This window comes from Rhamphochromis longiceps, linkage group LG19 (assembly GCF_057381845.1).
Source record: "Rhamphochromis longiceps isolate RC_006_pf linkage group LG19, R_longiceps_female_GT1.1, whole genome shotgun sequence".
Lineage (NCBI taxonomy): Eukaryota > Metazoa > Chordata > Actinopteri > Cichliformes > Cichlidae > Rhamphochromis > Rhamphochromis longiceps.
Window position 1 is genome coordinate 20,667,969 of NC_140575.1, and position 16,319 is coordinate 20,684,287.

A 16,319-nucleotide genomic window follows, 5' to 3' on the forward strand; every position below is an offset into this window, starting at 1 on the left:
ATAGAAAAATGATCAGAGAATAGAGGAGTACAGAAGTGTCTCTAGGGGATTATAAAAGACCCCTTTCTCAGCCCTCCTTTTAGTTTACATTCTGATTAACTGAATTCAGATGCTTTTCAAAACGAATGGAGCTGGAAAGTCTGAAGCTACAGCTTGGTCTCATTGAGGTTTCTGTACATCATTTCTGTTTTGATGCACACTCACAAGACCTAACAGTTAAAAATATCCCACACATATAGGCTCTACTCGGGAAAAAAAATACATATCAAAGCAGAAGTACGTTATGAGATAGATCCTTTTTAACCACAAATAGGCATTTGACCAAATTCCACAGGACACCAGGAGCTGTGAGTCACCACACTGAAACTACGGGGGTTTCCCCTGACTCCATTCACAGAATAGTTGGCCCGTTTCAGAGAGGCCCACATCCAACAAGTGTCGGCTATCTCCAACAATGTCGGGACGGGAAACATTGTAAGAAAAAGACATGAAACTGAATGCTATTTGAATAAAAACATAATAATTCAAAGACAATGCACAGAACTGGAACAGAGCTTAAGACGTAATCAAATAAACTGCTGCATACACCCGCAGTACAATACAAAAAGGAGTTCAGTGTAAAATTCAGTAGGGTTACTAACTAATTTCAATTAACGGTCAATTTTCTACAAAACATAAGAAATAAAAATACATAAAAGTTCAGTGTGTTTGCGTTTCCTCTTTCACAACACAATAAATTTATTTTTCAATAGCTGCAGGTATGTCAGTTATTTTCTTACAATGTTGCTATATGCTAAATCTACACTGAAATGACACCAAGTGAATCTGTTTTCAACAAGGACATCTGACGAGAGGACTGACAGAGCGGTGGCATGTGCAGGTATGACTGTGGCTCAGTGTATTATTTACAGTACTGTTGCAACTTGATCCTAATGGGTAGTGGATGTAACAAGGTCTAATATAGTTGGCGGCGTACATCGAAGTAAACGCAAGCAAAGTGAAAGTAATCGAGTGGAAAAATGGCTGGGGAACTCCTGAATTTGAAATGCATTCAGCTCAACTCAGAGAATCTGCGACGCAGAGAAATTCTCAGGGTAGGAAAATCAACTGTTTAATCTGAGAAGCACCACAAAAGGTGTACACAAAACATGCTTCAGACTAGGGCTGTGCAATTATTCTAATTTTAATTTCAATGTCAGATTTGGCTTCCAGCAAATATTAAAGCAAGACGCTCGACATAAAGAGATTATTGTGGCGCATTCTGTTTTGCCTTTCAGCACATCTTTTTCCCCTTCTTCTGTCTTGGCCTATCCATAATAACCCTCTATAATTAAAGCTCAAGGAGCTATACCAAATAAAAATATGGCTTAAATCCTCTACAGTATTGGGGTAATTGTGTTAAAGTACTGCAGCTGTAATAATCTAGCAACCCTACTTTAGATGCAAAACTAAAAGATTAGTCAACATTATGAATTTTTATATATATACACCCAATATTTCAAAGGCTGAAAAGCTAGTGCAAGCAATGCATTATCTTTTTAATAATACCTGTCATAATTTTTGTGCCATTTATCAAGCAAAAAATACCAAATATTCACCCTCACAGTATGAGTTGGGTGGTGGTGATGTTGCAGCTCATGGCCAACAAAGAAAAAGTTATCAACAATGTTTAGGTGGGTGGCAAATCACCCACATAAATGCCAGGAGTTCTTAGAAGAACATCATATTGCAAGGAAATCAACAGTTGCTCCCTTAAGGGGTCTGCCTCCATCTCAACCTATCCGTAGCCTCCTCGTCTGTCACACCAACCCCCAGCATGTCTTCCTTCACCACATCCATGAATCTTCTCTGTGGTCTTCCTCTCTTCTGCCTGTCAATGAGCTTCATCTTTTACATCCTTTGTCTTTCAATATTCTTCCTTTGGACACTACCAAGCTCCTTTGTCTCCAAAACACTCACCCTGAGCTATCTCTCTGATCAACTCATTTCTAATCTTGACCCTCCTGGTCACTCACAATAAAAAGCTTAACATCTTGAGCTCTGTCACTTTCAGCTCTGCCTCCTGTCTTTTTGTCAATTCCACCATCTGTAAGCCATCATAGGAAGTCTCAGTACCATCCTTTTCCCTCTTGATGCTAAAGTGCTACCAACTTTCAGTGGTCTTAATGTTTCTTTAAAATTTAAAGTAGGGTACAAGCTTACTAGATAGTTTCCAAATTAAAAATGATTTAATTGAGACCCAAAGGTGAGCCATGCTGTAGAAAAACATTCTTGGCCTTTCTGAGAGGAGTCTGGTTCATCATTAATAAAAATCAGTCAATAGAAACAGTTAATTAGATTGGTAGTTTACACCCAACTGCTACATGTAGGCAAAGACAATGAAATTAAAAGCACCTCGACCATATGTAAAGCTTCATGCACACACTCCTATGCCATGTTAAGGTGTTCAGTTTCATGGGTCAGCTCCATTAGGAGGGGAAAAGCTAGAGTACAGGAAGTCCCAGTGCTCACTCACTCTCACTTTCTCTCTTCCAACCCCCCCTTCTGCTCCCTCTCCACCCGCACAGAACAAAGCCTCCAGGGAGAGCAGCTCATAGCAGTAGGCTGAGAGATATTAATGTGCATGTACAAGGAGGCAGCAGCAGCAGCAGCAGGTTCATGCTACACACAGACTGGACAGGCTGGTCCAAAAGGAGAGGGATTCAGAGGCACACAAAACCCACTCAGTGTCTACATGCCTGCCAGGAATTTTAAACACAGACTGACTGGTTTGATGAGGAGAACTAGCACATAAGTTAGCGAAAATGTTGTCCAACAATCATTTGACAGGGTTTGCACCAGAAAAGTATTCAAACCTGGAGGCTGCAGTTGGGTGGGGTTGGTTCAATTTAATGTTACATAGGATTAATGCAAAGCTACTTTAACAGTAATCATTAATTGTGTGGCGACACAGAGAAACAAGAAAGCTGTGTATGTGAAGTTCTACCGAGGAGGGAGGAGCGATTATTGCCAGTATGTGCGTGAAATTATATTTAACTGTGTTTATATGCAGGAATAAATGATTTAGACTATTGGTGTCAAACATAAAGGACCAGGGGCCAAAATCTGCCCACGAAAGACTTTATTTCAGCCGACTGGACAGCTTTGGAAAATGTGAAAGAGGGCATAAATTTTGGACTTAAGTGTATTTTTACGAGTTTAACTGCTTTTCCTACTGATTAACACCTCCAACATTCCCATTCATATTACCCCATAGTAATAGATAAACAATTAAATTACAGAAACCTTCCTGTTTTTTTTCACGCCATTTACTATAGGAATGTTTCAAAATTGTTCTGCAATCATTAAAAAAAAGAAAAAGAAAAAAGAAAAAGACATTTTATGTGTATTAACAAAAACTTTGTTTTATAATTAAGATGCTTAGAAACAGATTTCCTTTATTTACTCCCTGAGAAAACTATGTGGTCAGTAGCTGACGTAACTGACTAAACAAAATTAAATAATACAATATATTTCAAAACTTTATTTTCTCTGCACACAATAGGGCTGTGCGATATGAACAAAATTTCATATCCCGATATAAGAATTCTATCGTCCCGATAACGATATAAATCACAAAAATGTAACATTTTCTGTAAATTCTGTGAATCTCGGGCAGCTCGTCTTGCGTGAAGTGTTTCCAGCTGTGCGTAGTGTACCTGGAGTCGAGTGTTTTAACCGATGCATGAAACTATACATATTTAGACATAAGTTGTAAAGGCCGCCATTTTCTTTGTGAGTATTTATTACACGCGTGCTGCGGGGAAAAGCCTGTTCTAACGTTTGAATCTAAGGTTTATTTTTAAGCACCTGGCGGCTCTTTTTTAATTCTCATCCGTAAATAATCTGCTCTTTCACGTGATTCAGTTTATTTTGAAAAGTCTCAACAGGATCTTGAGCTTTATTGTGAAATGTTTATGTGAAATAGGGCTGCCACAAACGATTATTTTGATAGTCGACTAGTCACCGATTATTTTTGCGATTAGTCGACTAATCAGATCATCATCCATTGGACGTAAAACTACAGCTTATTGCACCAGCAGCATCTGCTCTTATATAACTATCATTAGCTTACAGCTTTAAGTGTTTAAGGTCTGTGCTAACTAAAAATAAAGACAAGATGATAGTTTATTAAATTTTAATGAAATTTGCAGATTGTTTCGGTGAAGTTTAATAAACTCCTTGCTATCTAAAATATAACAGGACACTGGAGTATATTCTGGAGCATCTCACACTTCTGATAATCAGTTGTCTGCTTGACGTTTATTCAGCTGTGTAAAAACTATAACTTTAATCTCAGACAAACTGATTTACTCAGGAACAAATAAAATACTAAAAAAAAAAAGCCAAACAATAACATTTTAAGTTATCTAAGTGACTCATATATATTTAACCTGAGTAGCGAAAGACGGTGGTGGGTTTGAAAACGATTTGCGGGGAGTCCGGTGTTCTCACGGCGCTAGTGAGCCTAGCCCCCAGCTCGCTAACGAGCTAGTGGGTAACAGATGTCTCCGAAAACGTCGGAGCGCTTTTGAAAATATGTGGTGTCCTGATAAACTGAGCAGATATTTGAGGTTTACACAGCTACATTCTCGCCTGAAAATATGTTAAACGTTTATTTTGTGACCCAGAAAGAATAATAAGAGTAACATTAAAACTAACTAGCTGCCGCCATTGTTGGAAACTGCGCTGGGCCGCGCTATGAATTCTGGGACACAGCTGCTTCTTCTTCTTCTTCTTCTTCTTCTTCTTCTTCGGGGTTTAACGGTAGCTGACATCCTTGTACATGCAATGCTGCCATCTTCTGTTTCAGTCCGTTATTACACTCTTAAATCCTGCCACTTATTCCTGCGTCTTTTGTGATCGTACAAAGTTTCAAACGACGCGTCGACTATTAAATCAGTCGTCGACGATTTTGATAATCGACGTAATCGTGACTAGTCGACAAATCGTGGCAGCCCTAATGTGAAACATAAACAAGCGGACACGCGATGGTGTTACCGTCGTTGTTGCTAACCACAACGCATAAAAACAGGTGCTTGTCAGTCCATAGTGTGGTTATATTAAATATACCGGTAAGAGAAAGCGAGAAAGAAGAAATTAATATAGCCACTACAGTGACCATCAAAAGGATGAAAAAAATATTGCTGTAAACAGTTTATTTTGCGACACCACAAAACAAACTATAGCATAAAATGAAACGATAGACGTTTTTATATCGTCATGCGATATATATATCGTTATATCGAACAGCCATAGCAGACGATGTCCAAACATTAAGAGTGTGACAAATATTAAGGGTTTAAAGACTGGGTTTGACACTCCTGATTGAGATGTAATCAAAGGAAAAAAAAAATAACTGGTTGGATATTATCCATCCATCCACTTCCGCTTATCCTTTTCAGGGTCGCAGGAGGTACTGGAGCCTATCTCAGCTTCATGGTTGGATATTAGCTATTAAAAATTGTAATTGTTTTTAAGCATTTTTATGCATTAAAACAGGAACAATATGCTAATGAGGTACATTATGCAATGGAATATTTGCAACGTTGGTCTCAAAAATAAATTTTTTGAAAAAAAATCCCCATTGCATGTCTACATGACTTGCAGTGTTCAGCCAGTCTTATAATAAACTCGGGAAAACCCTGTCTACAAAAAAACCTGGTAAAGCTTAAGTGAGGTCGACAAGGGCTTTGTTTAGTCCAAACCCAAGCCACTTATTTATTTTTGCATTACTAGATGCGATGATATGAGCAAGAAAAGATCACTCTTCTTTTCTTTTAAATGTAAACTATTTCTTTTTATACAGGAATTATATTGTACCAATGAGCTAATAAGAAACTCTATTATTGTTTCTTTCATTTAATAGATGCAATGACAACTGAATAACTAAAAGCATCAAATCATCAGCTGAATAATCCTGTTTCTGTTTCATCCACTTGTCTCCAATAATAGAAAATCTGTTCTGCACATCAGAGTGCAGTGGATGCAAAAGGCAAAAACAGATGCAGGTCAGTGGTACACAAAATCTGCTTGCATCAAGTTTCATCATCTTGGTTACAACTCAGTTGTAGTGTGATCAGGTGCTGTGTGTCTTCACAATAGGAGAACAGAAAGGTTGGAGGTAATAATAGAGGCAGGAGGGTGTTGATACAGGGTTAACATTTCTAATTCAATTGATTATTCTCCTAGCTGTGTATATATGCCCTGCATCAGGCTCAGGTTGCAGGTAATGTGTGTGTGTGTGTGTGTGTGTGTGTGTGTGTGTGTGTGTGTGTGTGTGTGTGTGTGTGTGTGTAGAAGAGGTGGGAGTGGGGCTTGTTATTATACCCGAGCATGTGTCACTGTTTGTGATTCATGCCATGACATCATCTGCATTACAACCAGACTGTCTGGGGAACCATGAGGCAGAGATCAACTCTGAGACAACAGGCACACGCAAACACATTAAAAATACACAGACACAAAAGACGCACAGATCTGAGACATAAACAGATACAACTTCCACTACGATGCTAAAAAGCAAGCACATATATACACACGTCCCCTATCCCTGCTCACATTCAGATAATAAAAGACAATAGGTGGTGGACATGAGGCGAACTGCACGTGGCCATGACTTGACGCCAGGCTTGTGTGACCCAGTGACCCTGGCCGCCTGCCTGCATCCACCCATCCTGACTGAACCCTGTGTGAGGACAAGCTGATGTTCAAAGCCCTGATTTAATATTGTGGGAAGGGCGGGGAACCTCTGTTTTAACCAGCAACATCTTTTTCTGTGGTAGGCCTGAGCCTGGTGTACAGGAAACGCAACCTGTTACCAGAAACATCCTGCTGTCATCACATAGGCTCATCCTGGAGGTGCAGCAACTCACTCCTGCACATTGTGTCCTCCTCACATATGTTTACCATTTGCACTTTGACAGGATTACTGCAATCAACAGAAACAGCCAAGTTCACACAGACAGACATTCATATCCTGTCCAGTAACCACGACGACTACTAATCATTACTAAGTACTAGTGCTGTAACTAATCATGTGACCAAATGTTTTGGAGGTTTTTTAGAATTACCTGGAAATGCCTTTTAAAAACTTCTTAAAGTAACGCTGCCACAAAAATATTCAACTCAAGACAAAAAAAGACCACCAATTATTATAATTTCTAGCAAATAATAATAAGTAATATATGCAAATACAAATTTTGATAATCATGACCTTTTGCTGTTTAACTGCTGGGAGACTGGCCCGCCAATTAAGGAGATGGGGTACATACAGACATACATTCACTACAGTGATTATAGTAAGATTATTATATGAATACTGCAGCTATTCTTTGGGCCTGGTTTATTTTCAACCTTTGTCCTTGCACATGACCAAGTATACATAGTTTCAAGTCCAGCCCAGGAACTTTGCGCAATTATATCACCCTCTTCTCTTTTCTCATCATTTTCTCTCCCTGTCTAGATTCAACCTGGTAATAAAGGCATGAAATATTTAATTGGCCAATCCCACGGCAGCAACTCGGGGCATTTAGGCATGTAGATTTGGACACAGCGACTCACTGAAGTTCAAACAGAGTGGTGAAGAAGGGTGACTGTAAGTGGCTCTCAATGTTGGTGCCAGACTGGCTGGTCTGACTATTTCACATACTTCTGCTCTGCCAGGATTTTCCCACACAACTATACTTCGGATTAAAAAATATAAATACATAAATATCGAGTGAGCTGCAGTAACCACACTGCTTTAAGCTGATAAGAACAAAACAGTAAAACTACAAATGCAGAAGAACATCTCTGAATGCACAACCTTGCAGTAAATGCACTGTAGATGACAACCAATATTGGATAACAAAAGATTAGAAAAAGATTGCCTGGTCTGATGAGGTAGGGTTACAATTTGGAGTGAACAACATAAAAATCATAGATCAACCTGAGCTCTTTGTTACTGCCTTGTATCAAAGAGCTCAGGTGGGAGGTGTAATGATGTGGGGGATTTCCTTTGCATATTTCGGGCCAAAAGTCATCAACAAAACACAGCCCATCTGAGTATTGTTGCTGATCATGTCCATCCTTTTATGACTACAGTGCGCCCAACTTCTACAGGCTGCTTCCAGCACAAAGCTCAAATCATCTCAATCTGTCTTCTGAACATGACAATGAGTTCACTGTACTCAAATGTCCTCAACACTCACCAGATCTCGATCCAATCCTTTGGGATGTAGTGAAACAGGAGATTCACATCATGGATGTGCAGCTGATGAATCTGCAGCAACTGTGTGATCCCATCACGTCAACATCGACAAAAAATCTCTTTGTACTTAGTTTTCATGGCATAGATTAAGCAAAGACTTCTCTAAAGAGCAAAAAGGGGGTCCAATCCAGAAATAGCAAGGTGTAACTAATAAAGTGGCTGTTAGCCATAGCATTTAGCAGTCATTTAAGGTCGCAGAGTCGGTTCTTTATGCAGCGTGGCACAGAGAAGCTGGAGTTGAGCTCTTATTATTTGGTATAAATGTTTATCCATTTTTTTTCCTGATAAGCACTTTTTACTTCAAGACAATAAATTATATGTTAACACGGACATTATTATTTACACGCTACTAAAATGTATATTTTTTCTGTAAATCTTTCTTTTTTCAACAGCGGGTTACTTTAATCTACATTTACAGAAATTTATCTCACCATATAAACAAAAAAAATAAATAAATAAATAAGATCTCATGTGATCGTGGGAAACACAGGAGGACTTTCTTTCAACCACCCGTTTACTGATTTCACAGAACCTGTGGTTACAGAAGATGAACACAAAACTGTGGGGGTTTTGTACTACTTCCTGGCTCTTTATCACTTTCAATTAAAACCATTTGATTTGAGCTGTCAATGTATAAAATGCAGCACTTAAATGGAAGACGCAGTTTTGATGACTGGCTGGAATCGAGCGCTGCAGTAGAGTCTCGCAATAAATCTCTGATGGTGAAATGACAAGAGCTCTGTCTAGTCTGAGTAAAAAAGGCAACAAAACCATGTGACTAAAATAAAACAACTCTCTCAGCTTGGGCCCCAAGTGAAGTCACCCTTTCAGAATTTAACCGACTGCTCATGCTGAGACTATTAAAAAAGGCAACACACACAAACATAAAGCAGGCTTGTAACCTGACCAATCACGGTTTAAAATGCTGGCCTGTGAACTCAACTGCACCAGGCTGCTCTAACTCAACAAGGCAATGGAATGAAACTGTACCCAGCAAACCTCTGGCCCATTTCTCAATGCCAATGAAACAGCAGACCTGGGGAATGCACAGTTATTATTAACACCAGCATGTCAGGGTGAGATAGAGATTGTGCATTGCACCAAGCATGAGCCATATAATCGCCAGCCAGGATATGTAGATGCAGCAATATGAATCAACAGGTTTAGGGTTCATGGCAATACATGACTTAAGTCTCAGTAATATATGCAAAAGCAATGAGAGCGATCTCGTAAGGATTTTTAATAAAATAGAAAGATCAATGGAAAACGAAAGGTTATTGGGGAGCACAGTAACAAGAGAGCTGCAACCGCTGCAAGCACCGTTTTATGGAAGCAACCCAATGCAAAACGAAACTTAATTCTATTCTCTAATCCTGTTAATCTTTTGGAAATATACAGATAAGGTTTTTAAAACCAGTTATTGTCCAACCTTAACCTGGAGACAAACACTGCACTTGTGTCATGGTGAAATATTCATTTATAATATAAAATGAGCATAAATGACAGACGAAAGCAGGATTTGAACTGTTGCATTTTATATATGTGTATATACTTCAACTGCTTCACAGCAAAGCAACCAAGTACTTAATTCTTACAGACATGCAATTAAACTTACATCAAATTAAAGACTTCCTGAGAACTGTGCATTGCAACTAACAATTACTGTTTTTAGTTCATCATTTGATGCACAAATCTTCCAACATGATGTCTTCAAATCAGCTTTTCTACCCACCCTACAGCATAAAAACAACATTATATAAAAAATAAAGAGAAAAGACAAGAATAGCACATCTTCACATTTGACAGTATTTCTGCATTTATTCTTTGCAAGTGATTCATTTTTTGTCAGAAAACTAACAGATTACACCATGCAAAAATTTAGCTGCAAAATTAATAGATTTTTAATCTCGCTCAAGATTTTGGCTACCCACGATCAAATAAACACGTTCCACTGATTTTGAAAATGCAAGCTCCACCAAATCAAACGCTCCCTAAAGCACTGCCTGGCGCCAATCACAGCTGTGATAAGACTACATTAAAAGACAGATGTCTAGAAAATTTCTGGCACAACAGAAGGCGAAAGGCTAGTCTCTAGAAGCACAGCAGCATTTGTTGTTTGGAAATAGAATTTAGAAAAGAAGAAAGAAGAAGAAAGTGTACTTTATTGGTCCCCGTGGGGAAAATCCCTCTCTGCATTTAACCCATTCACTCAGTGAAGCAGTGGGCAGCCACTGGGCGCCCGGGGAGCAGTGTGTAGGGACGGTACCTTGCTCAGGGGTACCTCAGGGTAGCTGTTCAGGGGAATCGAACCCCCGACCTTCCGATCATGGGGCCACCACTCTACCTACTGAGCTATCCCTGCCCATCACCCCCTAGGGCAAGTGATGTAAACAGAGAACAAATCACATGCAAAGAGTACTACAGAGATGTGTTCCCACCACAAAGAAACACAAATAATTTACTCAACCACCTGAAAAACACACCACAATCTGAAGTATAACGGCAACCAAGAAAAACAATGCAACGGTTGCTAACGTGCATCATCTATGAACTCACATATCCACAACGGTGAGTCTGTGCAGCGTGTCAGCATGTCCATCAAGATAAAAGTTGGACAAAAGATGCGTTATGACACACAGTTACTTTTCCAGAGTGCCAATACCAAAGAATTCAGGTAAATACGGAGGACTAGTTTTATGTTTAAAACTGGAAAAAGGGTTGTGTTAACAAAAACATTTTTGTCACTTAAATAATCGTGACAAATAACTCAATTCACCCATCAATTTTCTTCCACTTATCGAATGCAAGGTCGTGGGAGTGTTGGAGCCTATCGTAGGGCAAGAGGTGGGGTACACCTTGGGTAGGTCGCCAATGTGTGGCAGGTAGGGATGGGTATCGTTTAGGTTTTATCCGATACCGGTGCCAAATCGGTACTTTTGAAACGGTGCCGGTGCTCAAACGGTCCTCAAACCGGTGCTTAAAGACTGGAGAACACAAAATTGGTCCAAAAACCTCTCATGTTCAGCTGGTTTTTTGTAAAAAGATAACAATGTTAGCCTTTTCTGCAGCTATGGGGCATATATGGTATCACTCATGTGTAACTGTTTTCCACTTTTTCTTTGGTCATTTTAGCCTTTTTGGCCAGGGTGAAGGGAGCATCTGCCATCAAACAAGAAGACAGCCGCATGTAGCTATGATGATGTTTGCTAGTTCACCTTACCTGCATTAATGTAATAACGTGGTTAGCCTACTAAACGTAAATTACACACGAACAACATGAAGCTACTCACGCAGAGAAGAACGGCTGCTGCCGTCATCATCCGTCATCATTTCTGCTACACTGACAGGGCTAGGGGCCAGGACTCTCCTCTTCGTGTTTTTGGGGGATATTGCTAACTCCGGGTCCGATAACAGGCAACCCACGCACAGTAGATGTGCTCGGTGTGAGGTCTCGCAGCAAGCTATCATACGGCGCATTTCTGGGCTTTTAAAAAAAAAAAACGCTATGCGTCGCCAGGTGTTTCATCGGATTTGAGGTGTTACCTCCTTTGACAGTATCACAGTATCAGCTTAAAGCACTTGTTGCAGGCTGCTGAGTTTGCATATTTTGCTGTGAAGTACAGCCAGACTTTTGACCGCTTCGCCTTGGGCATATTTAATCTGTAGCTCTGCTCTAAAAGAACGCACGTACCTGGACCCGCCTACTATCCTCGGAAACGTAAAATTATTGGCTAGAAGTGTATCACAGCTCAGGAAAAAAAAGCACCGAAATAAAGCACCGAAATGTGCGCTGCTTTTCGGTCTGGTTACTACCGTTTATGTCAGAACCGGTGCCATCATGGCACCGGACACCGGTACCCATCCCTAGTGGCAGGGCACGACAAATAATCTTGACAATAATTTTGGCCAAAATCATGAAGCTCTAGCCTTAATTCCAATAATGTGATGTCATGGTTATTTGTTAAGCCTCAGTAAATCCATCCATCTCATTTATGATCTACATATATCCAAAACCAACCACCACCTGGTGACACATCTCAGAACTAGCTCCCTGCTTGATAACAAACTTACGTCCCTGATCTGGCCTTTACAAGTTTTCTTTATTTATTTCATTCTAGAGGATGGAGTCATCCACCACAGCTCCTGGACAGCTGTTTAAAAAAAAAACAAAAAAAACAGCGAGTCACAGTCAGTCAAAACCATAACAAACTTCTCTTGCGTCAATCTCTGACAGGCTCTCCCTCTGGCAGTTGTGCAGCAAGTTGAGACAATGACACTGTGGCATCGCGACAGACCACCTGCTTTCTCAGTTTCACCTGATTCATCACACCATTTCTGCAATACTGATCACTGACAAGAACAGGGCAGCGTTATTTATAAGCATGATGTTGCTACACAGCTAAATCCACAGACAGTAACCTCTATAGCCACAGTGCTGCTAAAACTAAAACATGTCCCAACAAAAAGCACATTAAATACAGGTTCAAGGCTTTTCTGTCAGATACTGAAAGCACGTAAAAAACAAAAAAAAAAAAAAAAAAAAAACTTTATAACACGACCAGTGATAAAGTTAAGCACAAAACCATCTTTCAACCTTGACAAATGGCTTGTTGTTGATATTTATTTTAAGAAAGGAATTATTTCAGTATTTCTATCAATGTTAAATTTCATTTTTCAGTGCGTCTGTTTTGTGTAAGGGGCTTAGTTTTAACTTGGAACCAAAGCACTCAAACACCAATAATGAATAGCAGGTTAGGTGAACCACAAGTCTCTAAAGGTCACCTAAATAAGCAATGCCATTTTCCATTCTGATGCAGCACAGTTTGCCTGTTTGGCCAGTGTATTTCTTATAGTGGAAGAAGAAGAAGAAGAATCTAGTTTCTATTTTGAACTGTAACACAGGCTTTCTTGGGACTCTCCAGCCACATCAGAACATTCATGAGTAGGTCTTGACGGGACGCTGCAAGTTTATACACACAGCCAGTTCAAAAGGAAACGCAGCATGCAGATCATTGTGCACCTTCCAGTTTCTAAACAGTTTGGCCTTGTGTGTAACCTTACAGAAAAGCAAGGCAAACAGTCCCCAGTGAAACAGAAAGAGCAGTGACAAATGCGTTTTTCTCCATTAGGAGTTGGTACCAGACTTTCATGACTCTGCAAGTCTGAGCAGAAGGGGTGAGGGGATGTGGAGGGGCCACAAAACAGAAAATAAACCTAGGAGAAGCCAAGATGATGCAAGAAAAAGGAAAGAACAGGGCAGTCAAAAAGGAACTGATACAGATGTGTCCTGCTGACCAAGGAAATTAAAATGCAAATGCTTCCTATTCCGAAGAATTCATTTTAAGTTTATAAGAGTCTAAGCTGCATTGCTTGGGAAAAAAAGGCAGATAAGTGTGACCAAAAGCACCCGAAAACAGCTACAGAAGCTCTTTGCTCAGCAATGATGATCTTTTGATGAAATGAGGAACAAATAAAGAAGGCAACACGACACTCAACTCAAGCTTCATTGGTATTCACCCTGGATCATGCAAGTCGTTAGCACACCCTCGAAACGACGAAAAACTCGTTACAAAGGAACAACTTCTTCAAAATCACTGTGGGAAGTCATTATGAGGAACTTGGGTGACGAGCATATTGAATAGGCACAGCAGAGACATGTCAACAGGCGCGGGATATCTCCAGAGGTCTGCAAAACACTAAATGCCTCACAAATAAGTATAGTGTTAATATAAACACTTTGAAGTTTTTGCTTCTGAGCCGACTCAAGTCAAGAAGTGTTACCAAAACTTTTGTTCTGGTAAAGATGCACAGATGAAACCAGTGTTCAAATCGGTCACCCCAATACGGGTGTTTTGATTTATAATAGTGCATAGAGAAAGCTGGTGGTCACAGTCGTACCTTTCGTAGAGCTTGCACGAAGAGGCCTCTCCATTTGTGACTATTCTCGTCACTTGAAAAGTCGTATATCTGCTGGGGCTGCATTGCTGAAGCGGCTCCTGGTGTTGCCGTGATCCGGGCTGAACCGTCAGCATCGGCCCCGGGTAAATTGTCCTTATGGGTGGGTCAGTCCCGGCTTTACAACGGTGAAACAACACAAACTGGCTCACTAATTAAAAAGCAGAGTAACTAAAGCAGAGTGTGAGTCCGAGGTCAAATCGTGCTAAACAGCGGAAAAAATATCTATTAAAAAAGATGGAAAAAAGCACATGTAGCAATAAAGTTAAGTCGCTAGCTTTGTGGCTATGTGGCCAGCCTGCTGCTCCTGTAAACACCCAGCAGCTGCTAACTGCTAATAAGAATGCTGCTAAGTGTAACACTTGCTGCTTGGCGTTTGCTTAAAAACTTTAAAGCAGGCACATTGAGCTCAATGTTGAGGCAAGACGTTGGAGCCGAGGTTGCTGCCAGCTAACTACAGCTACAAGTTATGTTACGTTGTTTACAGCCAAAACACCTGCACGCTAGCGTTAGCTGGCCGGCTAACGATTGCTACAGGCTGCTGGGGCTGGCCTCCGCTGCGAGTACTATGTTGTGGCACACGACCCGTTCAGCTCCAAACAAGGCACACTTTCTCCTGCGCTGCTTGCTCCGAATTCAGTCATCTTCCCCGCAGCAGATAAGGCGCTAAATCCCGCGTACACCTCCAAAGCAGCGGCCGGTCCGAGGCATATTTGCGAGCAGAGCCGCTGAAGAGCAGCCGAGGTGTTTTTGGTTCGTGAAGTCGAAGATGTTCGTACCAACTCCGCTGCCTGCCTACAGCTTCTGCTCGCTGCGCCGTGCGTCCCTGCGTAATTTCACATTTTATTGGACTGAAAAAAACAAGGCTGGACTTTTGTCTACACACAGAGTAGACTCTTAGCAGCGAAGAGTAGCGACACACAGGGATAGACAGCAGGAAATACAATAAAACTTATTGACTTTCCCTTTGAAGTGTCGGCCACACTAAACACATTTCTAATTACGTTTTATATGACAAGGAGGCTGGATTAATGGGAAAAATGCGCTTAAATAAATATTATGAGTGAAAATATTTTTTTGAAAACTTATGTGCCCCATACATTGTCTTTGTTGCTGTGATTCAGCACATGAAAAAAAAATGATTGACTTCATTTTTAATAATTAAATATTTAATATGTATTTAATTTATTTTGGCTCTTCCAGTATGTTGCCTCCTTGTATCCAAACTTTATAATTCATTGACTTAGCCATGGCACAGAAGGGCTGTAGTCGCCACAGTGGACCATCTCCCTAGCATCCTCCCCCTCAAACCTCTCCATGTCCTCCTCCACTACATCCATGAACTTCCTCCTGCTAGCTCCATCTTCAACATAATTTATCCAGTATATCCACTATCCCTCTCTTGTACGTGTTGCATCTTTAGAGCTATTTCTTGACATGAAGCCATACTGCTGCTTGGTGATCATCATCTCTGTCCTGGTATGGCTCATCAACTTTAGTCCTCTGTAGTTACAACAGTTTTACATATCTTCCTTGTTCTTCAAACAGTACAAGTACACTTCTCCGTTGCTCAGCCATCCAATCAGTCTCCGGGACTGTGTTAAACAGTGTGCTCTGGTTAATTGTGGTTCCCTAGGGTAATTAAATGTAAAATGGCAGGTAGAAACTTTCACTTCAGGCCCCTCTTTTGTGAAACCAGCTCCCAATTTGGAATAGGGAAGCTACTTTTAAGATTAGGTTTAAAACATCTCAGTATGTAATCATTAGTTATTATTAATCTATGGCATGTCTTTGTTCTGTCCTCTGACGCTCCCCCCCAACCAGGGGCTGAGGCTAATTCTGCCAGCGGTTTCTTCCTTTTTAAAAGTGAGTTTTTCCCTCCCACTGTTGCCAAGTGGTTGCTGATAGGGGACAGTATTAACCTTGCAATATAAAGCACCTTGAGGCAAATGTTTTTGGGATTTGGTGCTATATAAATAAAATGTAACTGAATTGGTTAAAAAGTCCACAACTCTCTCCATACCACCACTTCATCCTCTTCAGTGCAGTGAAAAATCAGCTTTAAACACAGCAA

The 16,319-nt window shown here is 40.4% G+C and overlaps 1 protein-coding gene across 1 annotated transcript in view; it reads right to left on the minus strand.

The window, feature by feature from the left end:
• sos2 (son of sevenless homolog 2 (Drosophila)) overlaps nt 1-15,154 on the minus strand; it is a 41,111-nt gene extending 25,957 nt beyond the window's left edge. The window contains exon 1 of the mRNA XM_085390776.1: nt 14,189-15,154. Within this exon, the coding sequence (XP_085246902.1) occupies nt 14,189-14,272 (84 nt within the window). The 5' untranslated portion in view covers nt 14,273-15,154. The remainder of the gene's footprint in view (nt 1-14,188) is intronic.
• Between the last annotated feature and the right edge of the window lie 1,165 nt (nt 15,155-16,319).